The sequence below is a fragment of the Leptodactylus fuscus genome, chromosome 4 (assembly GCF_031893055.1).
Source record: "Leptodactylus fuscus isolate aLepFus1 chromosome 4, aLepFus1.hap2, whole genome shotgun sequence".
NCBI lineage: Eukaryota > Metazoa > Chordata > Amphibia > Anura > Leptodactylidae > Leptodactylus > Leptodactylus fuscus.
This window is the reverse complement of record NC_134268.1, coordinates 209,057,361-209,072,847: the sequence shown is the minus strand read 5'-3', so window position 1 is coordinate 209,072,847 and position 15,487 is coordinate 209,057,361. Positions and strand designations below refer to the sequence as shown.

Genomic DNA, 15,487 nt, shown 5'->3' with positions numbered 1-15,487 from the left:
CAGAGGATGCAGCAGCAACCAGAGACATATACTGGTATATGGGTGTACTTATTAACCCTTTACTAGCACAAACAGACCTTTCTAAAAAAATAAAAAAAAGACTTTCTGCCTGGAAAACCCCTTTAAGCTTTCCTGCATTATGCAGAGAGCGCCTCCTAGTGTGCAGTGTACAGATTCAGCTCTCAATAGAGAAACAAGGGAAAGTAGAAAGAGGGGCAGAATTTCCCAGAAAGGAGATATTTCTTAATAAAGTAAATTACACAATGTATCTACTGTATGTCACAAACACTGCAAACAACTCAGGAGTTTTTGGAAAGTTTAGTTACACTTTAATGTATGTAGAGTTCTGCAAACGTATCGGCAACGCTTACCAAATGGCTAGTTGTGTTTTTGTAAGTGGAGTTATTGCAAGTCTTGACCCTTGTTTATGGGAATACTCCAGAGATATATCTGTGATGGAAGCTGAAATGGAAAGTCTACAAAGCCGAACAGTCCTTGTATGTTTTCTGCATTATTTCGCATTCCTTTAGCTATCTTGCATGTGCAGAGTATTTCAGATCTGACCATAGTCAGGATTTAATCGTTTGTTTATTGCAGTAATTTTGTAACATTGTATCAGCAGCCGGACATTCCGGCCATGAATTGTATCAGAGATTTTTCTTTGTCCCCTACTGTAGATCTTGTCTTGACAGGAGTAATCTCATGAAGACAAACCCTATTAGAGCATATGGAAGTTGTAGAGGAGGTCGCCTCTCAGAGAACACTCTATAAGAGCAGCTTATACACTCGCTTCACACACTTGCAAAGGCCAAAGGTGCCATGGTTATGAAAGCAAATCCTAGGTACTAACTAATATAGCCGAGTCTGATGCTGAAGCTGAATAAGGGCTTTCTATTACTACCAAAGCACTTGATTGACATCAGTACATGTCAGTACTTCCTTATATGTGTCACATACTGACAACCATTGTACGAGCTACAGTGATAGGAATCTTGTTTTTTTAATGTAGATTGTGAGCCCCATATAGGGATCACAATGTACATTATATTTCTCCTATCAGTATGTCTTTGTAGAATGGGAGGAAATCCACGCAAACACGGGAAGAACATACAAACTCCTTGCAGATGTTGTTCCTGGCAGAATTCGAACCCAGGAGTCCAGCGCTGGGCCACCGTGTTGCCCCTTAGTAATCTTGGTTGTCAGGATTTCCCCAGACCAATATCCACTGCTTTGTTTTGCCTTTTTGGAGATAAGATCTTTATACGCCTCCATATTTTCCATTGTAGAATATGAATGTGTTTTCCTTGCGTTCTTTGCTCCGTGCGGCGGTGATGGTCTCATTCCAATACATAACACAGAATAGAGGGTGACTCAGGAGTAAACGGCCCAGCGGCTCCGACGTCAGCGAGCAATGACAAGTCATTCTACCATGTAATGTAACATGCCGTCTCCCTTTTACTGTGGTCTTATAGATCTGATATTATATCGCCCAACAATGCCAAAATAAAACAGCACGTACAGGGTGTCATGGAATGAATGACATTTACAAGATTTTATGAGAATATAAAACAGTTTGCTTTATTTTGTCAGAAAAAGCGCCACTCTTGTCCAGTGGTTGTGTTTGGTATTGCAACTCCAAGTCAATGAGGTTTATGCAATACCAGACACAACCTGTAATCCAGAGTGGTGCTGTTTCTTAAAAAAAAATTCTTTACAACATGTCTGTAAGACATGTAAGCGTCTGTTCCACTCCAGGTCACTGGTCTCAGCATACACATGGGGCGCAAGATTCATACACAAGGACTGAATGGAAACCGGCGGCAGACACCAGAGCACCGGGGATGGGTGAGTATGATTCGTTTTTAATGTTACACCTCCCCGAGCCTTCACAGGGGTAGACCAGTTCCTGGACAACACCTTGAAGCTCATTGGCCTAGCTCTTGGTGGTGTACTGTATTTGTAGTCAGATATTCTACTCTCCATTGTCTTACGTCTCAGCTGGATTCTGGTAACCACTTCACTATGAATGATATCGATCCTTCTTCAGAAATGAGATCCATGTCAGGCAGGGACGGAGTAAAGTGATGGATAAAGTTCTTGCAACCATTAGACGTGTTCGGAAACAGAAATCACAATGATTTTCCGCTCCATTTCTGTTTATTTATGGTTGCTGAGGATCTATCACCTTGTCACGCTTCCTTGTCTCAGTAATACTGTATAGAAACGTAATCTGTCACACTCAATAAATGGAACAATTTAGGTTTACCTCCAATTATGTAAAACGTTTCATAAATGAATAGTCCAGAGGAATATCAGAAACTGTGTAATATATCTTATTAAAGAAATCTGTTTCCTTCACTTGCCAAGCTGAGGTTTTTTACATAGAAGTCTATGGAGAGGGGAGGAAGAGGAGGAGGTCTGGAAAAGACACACTGATAGCTGCTGCTTTCAAGATAAGGCAATACCATGATAGTAAATCAGTAAACAGCCACTTCTTCCCCTCCCCTCTTTTCATAGACTTCAGTGTGTAGATACAGACTCTATGTAAACAAATAGTCGAGTGAAAGTGAAAGGAGGAGCAACTTGGCATGCACACGGCCACAAGAAAATGGCTGCTTACACAGCTTACTAGGTAAGTGTTCATTTTCTTGTGGCCCGGGCATGCACAGTCAGCTCTGCCCCAGGCCTAGAAGATTGAAACCCAGGATGGAAGAAGACACAAGGAGAGGCCGTTCCAGAAGAAGATAGAGAGTTAAGTGGGTTGTCTCTAAAATAACATCTATCCCGTAGACACAAAATAGCTTATAAATCATTGAGAAAGGGTCGAGACAACCAGAGTATTAGCAACACAGACAGATAAGGCTATTATAAGGAGACAATCCCTTCAAAGGGAACAGCCACCTAAATTTGGTACACTAAGCCAGCAACCGATCCTTATGGACAGGGGGTTTATCAGGTGCCCCAGATATCCCTATAGTCTCCCTGTCTATGAGAGTGATAAAACAGAACACATCACTTAGCGTCTATTATGTGTTATATTTAAGTAATGCTTCAGGGTCTATGTCAAGGCTCGGACATTGACATAGGTGTTTAACTTTCCAACAGGGGCCACTAGAGGCGCAGTTTTCTTTTTTGAGTAGAGGGCTAATTTGTGTACCATTTCCTATCAAATTTTTAAAGGGGTATTCCCATGACGCTTGTTCAGCAACCTTCAGGCTGTTGTGCTCTCTTCACTTCCTGCTTTTCTCAGCATATTGGTGGGTGGGGTTTCACTTGCACGGGATTGGTTGTAAATGAATTACCACAGTGTGAAGCTGATGTAGCAGAGCTGGATTTGAGTCAGTTTGCATTACATACAGAGGTAACGGACTCCGTATCTCAGCCCTTATCAGCCAAATTCAATTAAACCGACTGATAAGAGCTCAGAAATCCCGGAGCTCTCACCTTCCCTATCTGAGAAGCTCTGCTACTTATCAGACACAAACAGCTCAGAGCTGCTCCCAGTCCCTCCCTCCCCCTCTGAGAGCAGGCAGCTACATCACTTGACAAATGAGCAGATAATCCCAAGAGCCATAGAAACGGAGTGTAAACAATGAAGTGAATAAATTAAGATAGCGGCCAAACAAAGCAGTTTTGATAAAGCAATGCATTTAGGAAAAGTCTTATATCCACATAAACTAGCAGTATAGACAGGATCCTTGTGATGGGACAACCCCTTTAAGTTCAAGGACCGTAGTGTGACTAAAAAACAATATACTACCTGATCCCGAAGTATTTGTTAATTTAATGTAAAATTCAAAACATAAATCAAATATTACGTAGTGACATGTCCATAATGACCTGAGCAATACTACTGTAATATTATTTTCCCTGCATGGTGAACACTATAACAAAAAAAAAATGGAAAAATGCAAAAAGAAACGGTTTGGTCATGAAGGACTAAAGCAGGTCAGTCACTAATGGATTAAGATTAACATGCTCCCCATCATTACAGTCATGCCAGGCTTTATTTAATACACTGTCATTATCATTACATTCATGCCAGGCTTTACTTAGAACATGGTCACCAATAGAGATGATTTGAATACTAGATTCGAATAGTTTTGAATACCTCCACTCCTATAGGAATGCATTGTAGTGGCCGCACACCAAGGGGTTAAGTGCCGGCCGGCGGCGCCGGATGCTAACATGCATTCCTATGGAGCGAGGTATTAGAATCTAGTATTCAAATCATCTCTAGTCACCATCATTATATTCATGTCAAGCTTTATTTAGTACATGGTCACCTTATTACATTCATGCCAGGCTTTACTTATAACATGGTCACCAACATTACATTCATGCCAGGCTTTACATACAACATGGTCACCATCATTACATTCATGCCAGGCTTTATTTAATACACGGTCACCTTATTACATTCATGCCAGGCTTTACTTAGAACACGGTCACCATCATTACATTCATGCCAGGCTTTATTTAATACATGGTTACCATCATCATATTCATGCCAGGCTTTACTTAGAACACAGTCACCATCATTACATTCATTCCAGGCTTTATTTAATACATGGTCACCTCATTACATTCATGCCAGTCTTTATTTAATGTTATATTTACGTTGAGCATCCTCGGCCGTGCGGCTCTCATTAATTCTCCAGTTTATCACTTTGTATTTTCGGGCACTTTACCCGTTAGTAATTAGCTCTTCTAGTAATTTGTTGAGACAGAAGATGAGGATTACGGTAGATTTAATAGACCCAGACGTTCCGTTTTTTATTAGTGAACATTTAGACTCGTGGACCTTGTTCTATGTAAATGAGGAGCTGTAATATATTCCCATTGTCGACTGTCTTAGCGCACTATAATTATATCCAAGTGCAGAACAAAGAATCTCATGAGGCTCCTTGAGGAGGGAATGGACCGCACTGGAGATGTACACGTGTGCTGAGACAGGAACCGCGAGCTGGGGGCAAAAACGCCACAGGACATATAGATAATGTTATTAGCGAGCAGGATGGACATGGAGGAACTCGCTGTTATACCGGGTAATGCAGGAACATGGTCGGGGGGAGTTAGGGGGATCTGGTAGCTTTCACTTTGGTCAATTGTAAACTAATCTGAGCGAATGATAAAGGGACGTCTATCTATAAATGTATGTGTATCAAGCCTGCAATCTAATAACATAATGATTATGTAGCTGTGGGATCGTGAGATATATATGTGGAGATTTATAGGGGCAGAGAGTTGTGCAGTAGATTCTCGCAAATCCACATCCAGCCCTATAGAATACGTTACAAGCCTTTGAGTAATGCTGTTCTTGCAGTAAGATCTCTATAGGATCAAGGTCACCCTATATTGTACAGTGTTGCCCTGAGGCACCATACTGTATATACTCGAGTATAAGCCAACCCGAATATAAGCAGACCCCCCTAATTTTACCACAAAAACCTGGGAAAACTTATTGACTCGAGTATAAGCCGAGGGGAAGGAATGCAGCAACTACTGGAAAATATCAAAAATTAAAATGGTTTTTGGGTGCAGTAGTTGCTGGGGAAGGGGAGGGGGTGTTTTGGTTGTCTGTCTGCCCCTTTCCTGAGCTTGAGGACTGGGTTCCCCCCCCACACACACACACTTGGAATTCAGTCTGGCTGACTATAGGGGATCTGCAGTGCTCCTATTAACCCCTTCCCGACAGAACAGGAGCACTGCAGATCCTCTATATTCAGTAGACCGGGCACTGTCAGACACAGGGATACCTAATGTGTTTGTGTTTCACAGGATTCTAAGGAAAGGAGGGATTTACAACTTTTATTTTATTTTATTTTATTTAAAGCTTCTTTCTTTTCCCCCACTATTTTATGGCAGATTCTATACATTGATATTTTTTTTAAAAATTCTTCTTCTAAGTGTATAAAAAGATAACGCTATATAAATTTATATTACTTACTAATTTTTTTGTCTGAGCATAGTAACTCCATCCATTTTATCAAGACAGAGTCGTTTGTATCTATCTGCTATGTTACGCCATATAGTTACATTTTTGTGCCCATGTGCACAGTGTTCCCCCACACATCTCAGTTTCTCAAAAAACTCCTGTGAAACCATTTCTCTCATGGCACCTTAGTTAACTTCTTCTATTTTTGCTTTTAAAAATTTTATTATTTCATAAATAGAGATGAGCGAACACTATTCGAAACAGCCGTTCTGAGTAGCACGCTCCCATAAAAATGAATGGACGTAGCCGGCACGCGGGGGGTTAAGCGACCGGCCGCCGACAAAGTCTGCGTGCCGGCCGCTTTCATTCATTTCTATGGGAGCGTACTATTCGGAACGGTTCTGCAGTAGATTCTCGCACGTCCAGCCCTACAGAATACATTACAAGCCTTTGAGTAATGCTGTTCTTGCAGTAAGACCTCAATAGGATCAAGGTAAAGAGGCCCTCGGGATTACAGACATTATTATATGTGGGAACCTGTTTATTTCGCTTTGTCTCGCTCACAGGATAATAAATGCAGTGTATGGAGACTAAAATACTGGTTGCTTAAAGAGAACAAGTCGCCAGGAAATTACCGATTTTTTAAAACAAGTTTTTATGTTAAACATATTTAAGAATTATTTTGCCATATGCATTAAAGGTTTTCAGTCTGACCACTAAGCCTAATAATAGCCTGACACTTCCAATTTTGTATGGGTCTTTTTTACATCACAGGCAAGATTGCAATAGAAGATAACACCTCTATAGATAACACTGAGACATCATTACATCCACTCCTGACAATAAGTGATGTCACAGCTTATTATCTCATCCTTAGACCACAATGTGTCGGTTCCAGTCTGTTGCTGTCTATGGCTATAAGAGAGCTGTAAACCGTGCCACTAAATGCTGTTAACAGAGCAGTGCTTTATCCCATGAAGGGCTCATAAGGGGGGACATTATAATGAGTAGGCGACACTAAGGAGGAATTATACTGTATGTGGAAGACTAAGGGGGCATTATAATGTGTGTGGAAGACTAAGGGGGGCATTATAGTGTGTGGGGAAGACTAAGGGGGCATTATACTGTATGTGGAAGACTAAGGGGGCATTATACTGTGTGTGGAAGACTAAGGGGGCATTATACTGTGTGTGGAAGACTAAGGGGGCATTATACTGTATGTGGAAGACTAAGGGGGCATTACACTGTATGTGGAAGACTAAGGGGGCATTATACTGTATGTGGAAGACTAAGGGGGCATTACACTGTATGTGGAAGACTAAGGGGGCATTATACTGTATGTGGAAGACTAAGGGGGCATTATACTGTATGTGGAAGACTAAGGGGGCATTACACTGTATGTGGGAGACTAAGGGGGCATTATACTGTATGTGGAATACTAAGGGGGCATTACACTGTATGTGGGAGACTAAGGGGGCATTACACTGTATGTGGGAGACTAAGGGGGCATTACACTGTATGTGGGAGACTAAGGGGGCATTACACTGTATGTAGAAGACTAAGGGGGCATTACACTGTATGTGGGAGACTAAGGGGGCATTATACTGTGTGTGGAAGACTAAGGGGGCATTATACTGTATGTGGAAGACTAAGGGGGCATTATACTGTATGTGGAAGACTAAGGGGGCATTATACTGTATGTGGAAGACTAAGGGGGCATTATACTGTATGTGGAAGACTAAGGGGGCATTACACTGTATGTGGGAGACTAAGGGGGCATTATACTGTATGTGGAATACTAAGTGGGCATTACACTGTATGTGGGAGACTAAGGGGGCATTACACTGTATGTGGGAGACTAAGGGGGCATTACACTGTATGTGGGAGACTAAGGGGGCATTACACTGTATGTAGAAGACTAAGGGGGCATTACACTGTATGTAGAAGACTAAGGGGGCATTATACTGTATGTGGGAGACTAAGGGGGCATTATACTGTGTGATGGACACTAAGGCTAGGTTTATATGGTGGAAAGTGAAGAAAAATTCCTCTTCATTCCCCCCCCCCATATTTGGCCGTGGGATTACCGTGACGGAATGGCGATGTCCCTGCATTACTATTCCTCTGATAATAGGCCCAGATCAATGGTCCTTATTAGCAGGGACTCACAAGCCGCAGAATCCGCTGCAAAATCAAGCAGGACACTGATTATTTTCCACGTCCTGCTGCGATCCCTGTCTCCCCTTGAAAACAATGAGAAGCAGTTTTGGGATTTAATCTGCCAAGGATTCAGTGCAGAATCTGCTCCCAAATCTGTGACAGATTTCTCCATGTGAACCTAGCCTAAGGGTTCGTTATACGGCATAAGGGACACTAAGGGACATTATACTGTGTAGGGGGCTATAAGGAGGTATTATACTGTATGTTACAAAAGAAATTGAACTATCACTGTATGGGGGGCACAAAAAGAATGGGGAGGTCCAAAGGGTGCATGGGCGTGGTTTTTGGCCCTTCAATAAATTTGCATGTAGGGGTGCAGCAGAGGGAACCTGGCATTTTATAGGACACAATAACACTACATTCTGCACTATTTTGTAATAGGGGACATGGCGTGTAGGAAGGGAACATGGCCACTGGCCCATTTCTTCTTGAAAACCGTTTCTGAAGGTTGCCATGTATGCCCTAGTTTGAGGAGATTAGTCTGGAGACAGATCCTCTTTAAGGAACATAATTCTATCTGCTCCAGAAATCACTTTCTTCCTGGTAATTGACTGTCGGAGAGTGTGAAATCTTCCCAGGGACCCCGGACTGACGGCCAATAAGGAACGCATCAGAACTGAAGAAAGCCATTAGAAATGGGAGATGTGTAATATGTCCATAGACATGATCTCGCAGGGATGAATCAGCGGCCACTGGAGCCGAATCTTACAGCTAATTACCCAGGTCACATAGAGGGAGCAGATGCCGAGGAAAGGTCCGCACCTACCTGAGTGCCATATAGAAGGAGATTACGGTTTATTTCCATATCTGTGCAGCAGATGGCTTCTTGAGAGGTTTCAGAACACGGTGGAATACAAGAAATCTCCAAAGACATCCAGTCAGACTTAACCTGACAGAGAATGTAGATGCGAAATACAGATTACAGGCTGCTGGCCCATTCCAAAGTCCTTATGGGTTTCAGGGAAAGAAATTAGATTTACATTTAACCCATTTTGTTTGTTTAGTATGAAATACACTGACCATTTCCAATACACGGGACTGTCATACTAGTATACAGCCAACCATGTTGTTTATATGGAAAGAAATCATGAATGGCATAGACCATAGTTGGGAAAACATGGTAAAAGGGATCAGGATTTTCCCAAGAATTTGCATTTAAAGGGAAATACCATTGAGCTTGTGCTGCTGTGTGTTTAGTGTCAGCCTTGTTACTAGGGTTGTGAGCCTGCACTGCTCCTGAGGACATGTGACTGCACTGTTACTGTGTTACTAGATCTGTTAGGCTGCACTATTATGGTGGAGGTCTGTGGCTACATTGTTACTTGGGTGTGGGAATACAATGTTACTGGGGACTTGTGACTGCACTGTTACTAGGTGTATATGGCTGCATTTTCTCTGAGGTGTGGCTGTACTGTTACTAGGGGATATGACTGCACTGTTACTGGAGTTCTGTGGCTGCACTGTTACTGGGGGTATGACTGCATTGTACTGAGGGGCATGACTGCACTGTTATTGGGATAGTATGGCTGTACTGTCATTGGGATTATATGGCTGCACTGTTATTGAGGGTGTGTGGCTGCACTGTTCCTGGTGGTTTGCTTGCTGCACTGTTCCTGAGGGTGTGTGACTGCACTGTTACTGAGGGTGTGTGGCTGCACTGTTGCTGAGGGTGTGTGGCTGCACTGTTACTGAGGGTGTGTGGCTGCACTGTTGCTGAGGGTGTGTGGCTGCACTGTTACTGAGGGTGTGTGGCTGCACTGTTGCTGAGGGTGTGTGGCTGCACTGTTACTGAGGGTGTGTGGCTGCACTGTTGCTGAGGGTGTGTGGCTGCACTGTTACTGAGGGTGTGTGGCTGCACTGTTACTGAGGGTGTGTGGCTGCACTGTTGCTGAGGGTGTGGCTGCACTGTTACTGAGGGTGTGTGACTGCACTGTTGCTGAGGGTGTGTGGCTACACTGTTACTGAGGGTGTGTGGCTGCACTGTTGCTGAGGGTGTGTGGCTGCACTGTTACTGAGGGTGTGTGACTGCACTGTTACTGAGGGTGTGTGGCTGCACTGTTGCTGAGGGTGTGTGGCTGCACTGTTACTGAGGGTGTGTGGCTGCACTGTTACTGAGGGTGTGTGGCTGCACTGTTCCTGGTGGTTTGCTTGCTGCACTGTTCCTGAGGGTGTGTGACTGCACTGTTACTGAGGGTGTGTGGCTGCACTGTTGCTGAGGGTGTGTGGCTGCACTGTTCCTGGTGGTTTGCTTGCTGCACTGTTCCTGAGGGTGTGTGACTGCACTGTTACTGAGGGTGTGTGGCTGCACTGTTGCTGAGGGTGTGTGGCTGCACTGTTGCTGAGGGTGTGTGGCTGCACTGTTACTGAGGGTGTGTGGCTGCACTGTTACTGAGGGTGTGTGGCTGCACTGTTGCTGAGGGTGTGGCTGCACTGTTACTGAGGGTGTGTGACTGCACTGTTGCTGAGGGTGTGTGGCTACACTGTTACTGAGGGTGTGTGGCTGCACTGTTGCTGAGGGTGTGTGGCTGCACTGTTACTGAGGGTGTGTGGCTGCACTGTTACTGAGGGTGTGTGGCTGCACTGTTGCTGAGGGTGTGTGGCTGCACTGTTACTGAGGGTGTGTGGCTGCACTGTTGCTGAGGGTGTGTGGCTGCACTGTTACTGAGGGTGTGTGACTGCACTGTTGCTGAGGGTGTGTGGCTACACTGTTACTGAGGGTGTGTGGCTACACTGTTACTGAGGGTATGTGGCTGCACTGTTACTGTGAGGCTGCACTGTTACTGAGGGTGTGTGGCTGCACTGTTACTGAGGGTGTGTGGCTGCACTGTTACTGAGGGTGTGTGGCTGCACTGTTACTGAGGGTGTGTGGCTGCACTGTTACTGAGGGTGTGTGGCTGCACTGTTACTGAGGGTGTGTGGCTGCACTGTTACTGAGGGTATGTGGCTGCACTGTTACTGAGGGTGTGTGGCTGCACTGTTACTGAGGGTGTGTGGCTGCACTGTTGCTGAGGGTGTGTGGCTGCACTGTTACTGAGGGTGTGTGGCTGCACTGTTACTGAGGGTGTGTGGCTGCACTGTTGCTGAGGGTGTGTGGCTGCACTGTTACTGAGGGTGTGTGGCTACACTGTTGCTGAGGGTGTGTGGCTGCACTGTTACTGAGGGTGTGTGACTGCACTGTTAGTGAGGGTGTGTGGCTGCACTGTTAGTGAGGGTGTGTGACTGCTCTGTTAGTGCCGGTGTGTGGCTGCACTGTTGCTGAGGGTGTATGGCTGCACTGTTACTGAGGGTGTGTGGCTGCACTGTTACTGAGGGTATGTGGCTGCATTTACTGAGGGTGTGTGGCTGCACTGTTGCTGAGGGCGTATGGCTGCACTGTCACTGAGGGTGTGTGACTGCACTGTTAGTGAGGGTGTGTGGTTGCACTGTTACTGAGGGTGTGTGGCTGCACAGTTAGTGCCGGTGTGTGGCTGCACTGTTACTGAGGGTGTGTGGCTGCACTGTTACTGAGGGTGTGTGGCTGCACTGTTGCTGAGGGTGTGTGGCTGCACTGTTACTGAGGGTGTGTGGCTACACTGTTGCTGAGGGTGTGTGGCTGCACTGTTGCTGAGGGTGTGTGGCTGCACTGTTACTGAGGGTGTGTGGCTGCACTGTTAGTGAGGGTGTGTGGCTGCACTGTTACTGAGGGTGTGTGGCTGCACTGTTACTGAGGGTGTGTGGCTACACTGTTACTGAGGGTGTGTGGCTGCACTGTTACTGAAGGTGTGTGGCTGCACTGTTACTGAGGGTGTGTGGCTGCACTGTTACTGAAGGTGTGTGGCTGCACTGTTAGTGAGGGTGTGTGGCTGCACTGTTAGTGAGGGTGTGTGGCTACACTGTTGCTGAGGATGTGTGGCTGCACTGTTACTGAGGGTGTGTGGCTGCACTGTTACTGAGGGTTTGTGGCTACACTGTTGCTGAGGGTGTGTGGCTGCACTGTTACTGAGGGTGTGTGGCTGCACTGTTGCTGAGGGTGTGTGGCTGCACTGTTACTGAGGGTGTGTGGCTGCACTGTTACTGAGGGTGTGTGGCTGCACTGTTGCTGAGGGTGTGTGGCTGCACTGTTACTGAGGGTGTGTGGCTACACTGTTGCTGAGGGTGTGTGGCTGCACTGTTACTGAGGGTGTGTGGCTGCACTGTTGCTGAGGGTGTGTGACTGCACTGTTAGTGCCAGTGTGTGGCTGCACTGTTAGTGAGGGTGTGCGGCTGCACTGTTACTGAGGGTGTGTGGCTGCACTGTTACTGAGGGTGTGTGGCTGCACTGTTGCTGAGGGTGTGTGGCTGCACTGTTACTGAGGGTGTGTGGCTACACTGTTGCTGAGGGTGTGTGGCTGCACTGTTACTGAGGGTGTGTGGCTACACTGTTACTGAGGGTGTGTGGCTACACTGTTACTGAGGGTGTGTGACTGCACTGTTAGTGCCAGTGTGTGGCTGCACTGTTAGTGAGGGTGTGCGGCTGCACTGTTACTGAGGGTGTGTGGCTACACTGTTGCTGAGGGTGTGTGGCTGCACTGTTACTGAGGGTGTGTGGCTGCACTGTTACTGAGGGTGTGTGACTGCACTGTTAGTGCCGGTGTGTGGCTGCACTGTTAGTGAGGGTGTGCGGCTATACCATGACTGGCTGTATGTGGCTGCACTTTTTCTGGCAGTGTGTGGTTGTCACACTTACCATAAATGGAGATTCTGTATTTTTACTGTTATGCAGGATGCGCGGAAGCCATTATTATTTGGGGTACAGTAATGTTGGCAGTGACTCAGATCGTTCTTCGACATCTTCCATACCGTCAGAATAGATGGCATAATAATACAGTATACAGCAGGATTCTAACCATCAATATTTTAGAAATCACGACAAAACCCAGTGAGGGGTTGCTGGCTGGCACTAGGATTTATTGCACAACGGATCTGGCACCCGGTAAACAACGCAAATGTGAGCAGAGTTTTAGAATTTCATGTTACTTACACGAAGGAGAAAACTGTGTAAAAATGGAAATAAAAAAATTTAGCTTGTCCTTGTAGTTTACTAATGAAAATAGTAAATGTTCTTTCTTACGTATTCTCTTGGATGGACATGCCCAGTTATGTGTCTCACAAGGTGACCAGCTTTTCAAGGCAACATGATTTCGCAGGGAGGTGTCTTATTTCGCTTGTATGTGGCCACCCAGTGGTTGTGCTGTGAAGTGCAGCCTGTCAAGGGTTCTGCTATCATCTCACAATAATGTATTGAATTGGTTTATTGAGAAATTAGAGCCAGATTACAGTCAAGTTAAAGGTTAACACATCTATCATATAATATATGGTCAGTATTGTACTGTTTTACATAGTTACATAGTAGATGAGGTTGGATAAAGACATCAGTCCATCAAGTCCAACCTACAATCCCTACAGTGTTGATTTTGCCCATAAGACGTAACCCACTATGGTGCTATATACTGTAAGTACCTTACATTATAGGAATAGTCTCTGACTGGCTTCTCTGGTCTTTCCTGCAGGTTTTCGGTGAAGACGCTCATTGACCGCTCCTGCTTTGAGACCATCGATGATTCCGCACCTGAATTTTTGAACTTTGCCTCCATTCTGGAACAGATCCTAAGCCATCGCCTCAAAGGTAAGAAGTGATGGAGGCCTCACCTTTCCTGTCTATACTCATACCTGGCAATTCTCCCAGAAGACTCCCGAATAAAGGAGTCTCCAAAAAGTGTGTAAATCTCACGGACCTGATGGAGTGGTCCCGCATCCACTGAGTACATGGGCACATTATGTGATGGTCACATGACAAAAAAGAGTTGTTGCCAGAACTTTTGGCATGGCCATGTCACAAAAAAGTGGAATTATACATCCCGAAAGGGAATGTGGCTTTGGAAATGTGGCGTGGCCTCCACCAAAAATTTCCTTGGCGCACTTCACCCACCACAAGTCTTCTACAAAAAGTTGGCAAGTATGGTTATACTTTAAATGGATGTGATACATAGGAAATGTTAGCTGTTAGTTAGCTCAGATGTCGATGATCTGGGACCCTGTCTATCATTATTCTTGCTCTAGGCACCCTCCATTATCAGAATGTGTATTGGTTTCTGGAGAATTTGTGGCCAAGGCTCTTTCACCCCAATTTTGCCTTCAGCTCGAGGCCTGTTTTGTCAGCAAACACATTTGTAAAAGGGTTGTTAGGCCATGTAAGCCTAGCAACCAGAATGTGACATATAAGGCCCCGTTCACACGGGGAGCGGATTGGCGGATTTTGGTCCTTAGAGTGACACAGGAAGACGCGTCACAATAGGGCCAAAATGTGCCTGTCGTGGCCTCCGACAGTCGCGGCTTCCCCCTCCGGAGTAGGCTCAAATGAATAGGCCTAGTCCGGAGGGTGGTGTTGCGAGGCGGACGCCGGGACGGAATCAGCTGTGGAGTCTGCCTGAAGAAAGGACAGCTTGTTTCTTTTTCCCATGAGCGTCAACATGCCGCTCACGGAAAAAAGTAAACTGGCAGTCTACATATACCTCCACTGTGAGGGGGCGGATTATGACGTGGATTCAGTGCCATAATCTGCCCCCTCTTGCCCCGTGTGAACGGGGCCTTAGGCCAAGTTCCGATGGTGAAAAAGAAGAGGAATTTGAGGCGTACATCCAATTCAGATTCCTCTTCGCTTTCACCCCCCTCCACAGCGGAAAGCCGAAGTAGATCTCTTGTTTTCCACCATTGAATAGACTCGGATGATTGGGCTTAATCGGAGTCTTGCACCGCAGTCTCTACGTGGAATCCACAGCAATACCACGTAGAAAGCTTATGTTTTTCATTGTCCTCCTAGGATCTCTAGCTCCTATTGAATACAATGTGATGCAGAATCGGGGCCAACTCTGATGCGGAGTCTGCCATATAATCAGTGTCACCTTCTACCATATCAACGAGCCCTTAGGGAGCATTCACACGGAGTAACGCCGGCCGTAATTTGTGCTTATTTTTACTGGCGTAGAAATGCGAAGGTCGCGTTTACGGAGCGTTTATGTGAGCAAAAAACGCCGCGTATACGCTCATAGAAAAAAAAGCGCAGCGTAAACGGGACCCTCGCATTTCTACGCCAGTAAAGCACAATTTACGGCCGGCGTTACTCTGTGTGAATGCTCCCTTAGGGCTCACTCACACGGAGTAAACGCGGCGTTAACGCCACCGCAAACATGCACTGTCAAAATCGCGGCGCAAACGTCCCGTAAACGCGTGAATGAGCCCTAAGGGATTTACTCCATGTGAATGAGCCCTTAAAGAGAAGCCCTTTTCTAAAAACAGTATCACACCACAGCT

General features: G+C 45.6%; 1 protein-coding gene across 2 annotated transcripts in view; it reads left to right on the top strand.

The window, feature by feature from the left end:
• The window catches only part of RUNDC3B (RUN domain containing 3B), a 109,071-nt gene that overhangs the window by 22,604 nt on the left and 70,980 nt on the right, over positions 1-15,487 (top strand). For both annotated transcript variants that reach the window (XM_075271742.1, XM_075271741.1), the window contains exon 2: positions 13,687-13,802. In XM_075271742.1, coding sequence (XP_075127843.1) covers positions 13,687-13,802 — 116 coding nt within the window. The remainder of the gene's footprint in view (positions 1-13,686; positions 13,803-15,487) is intronic.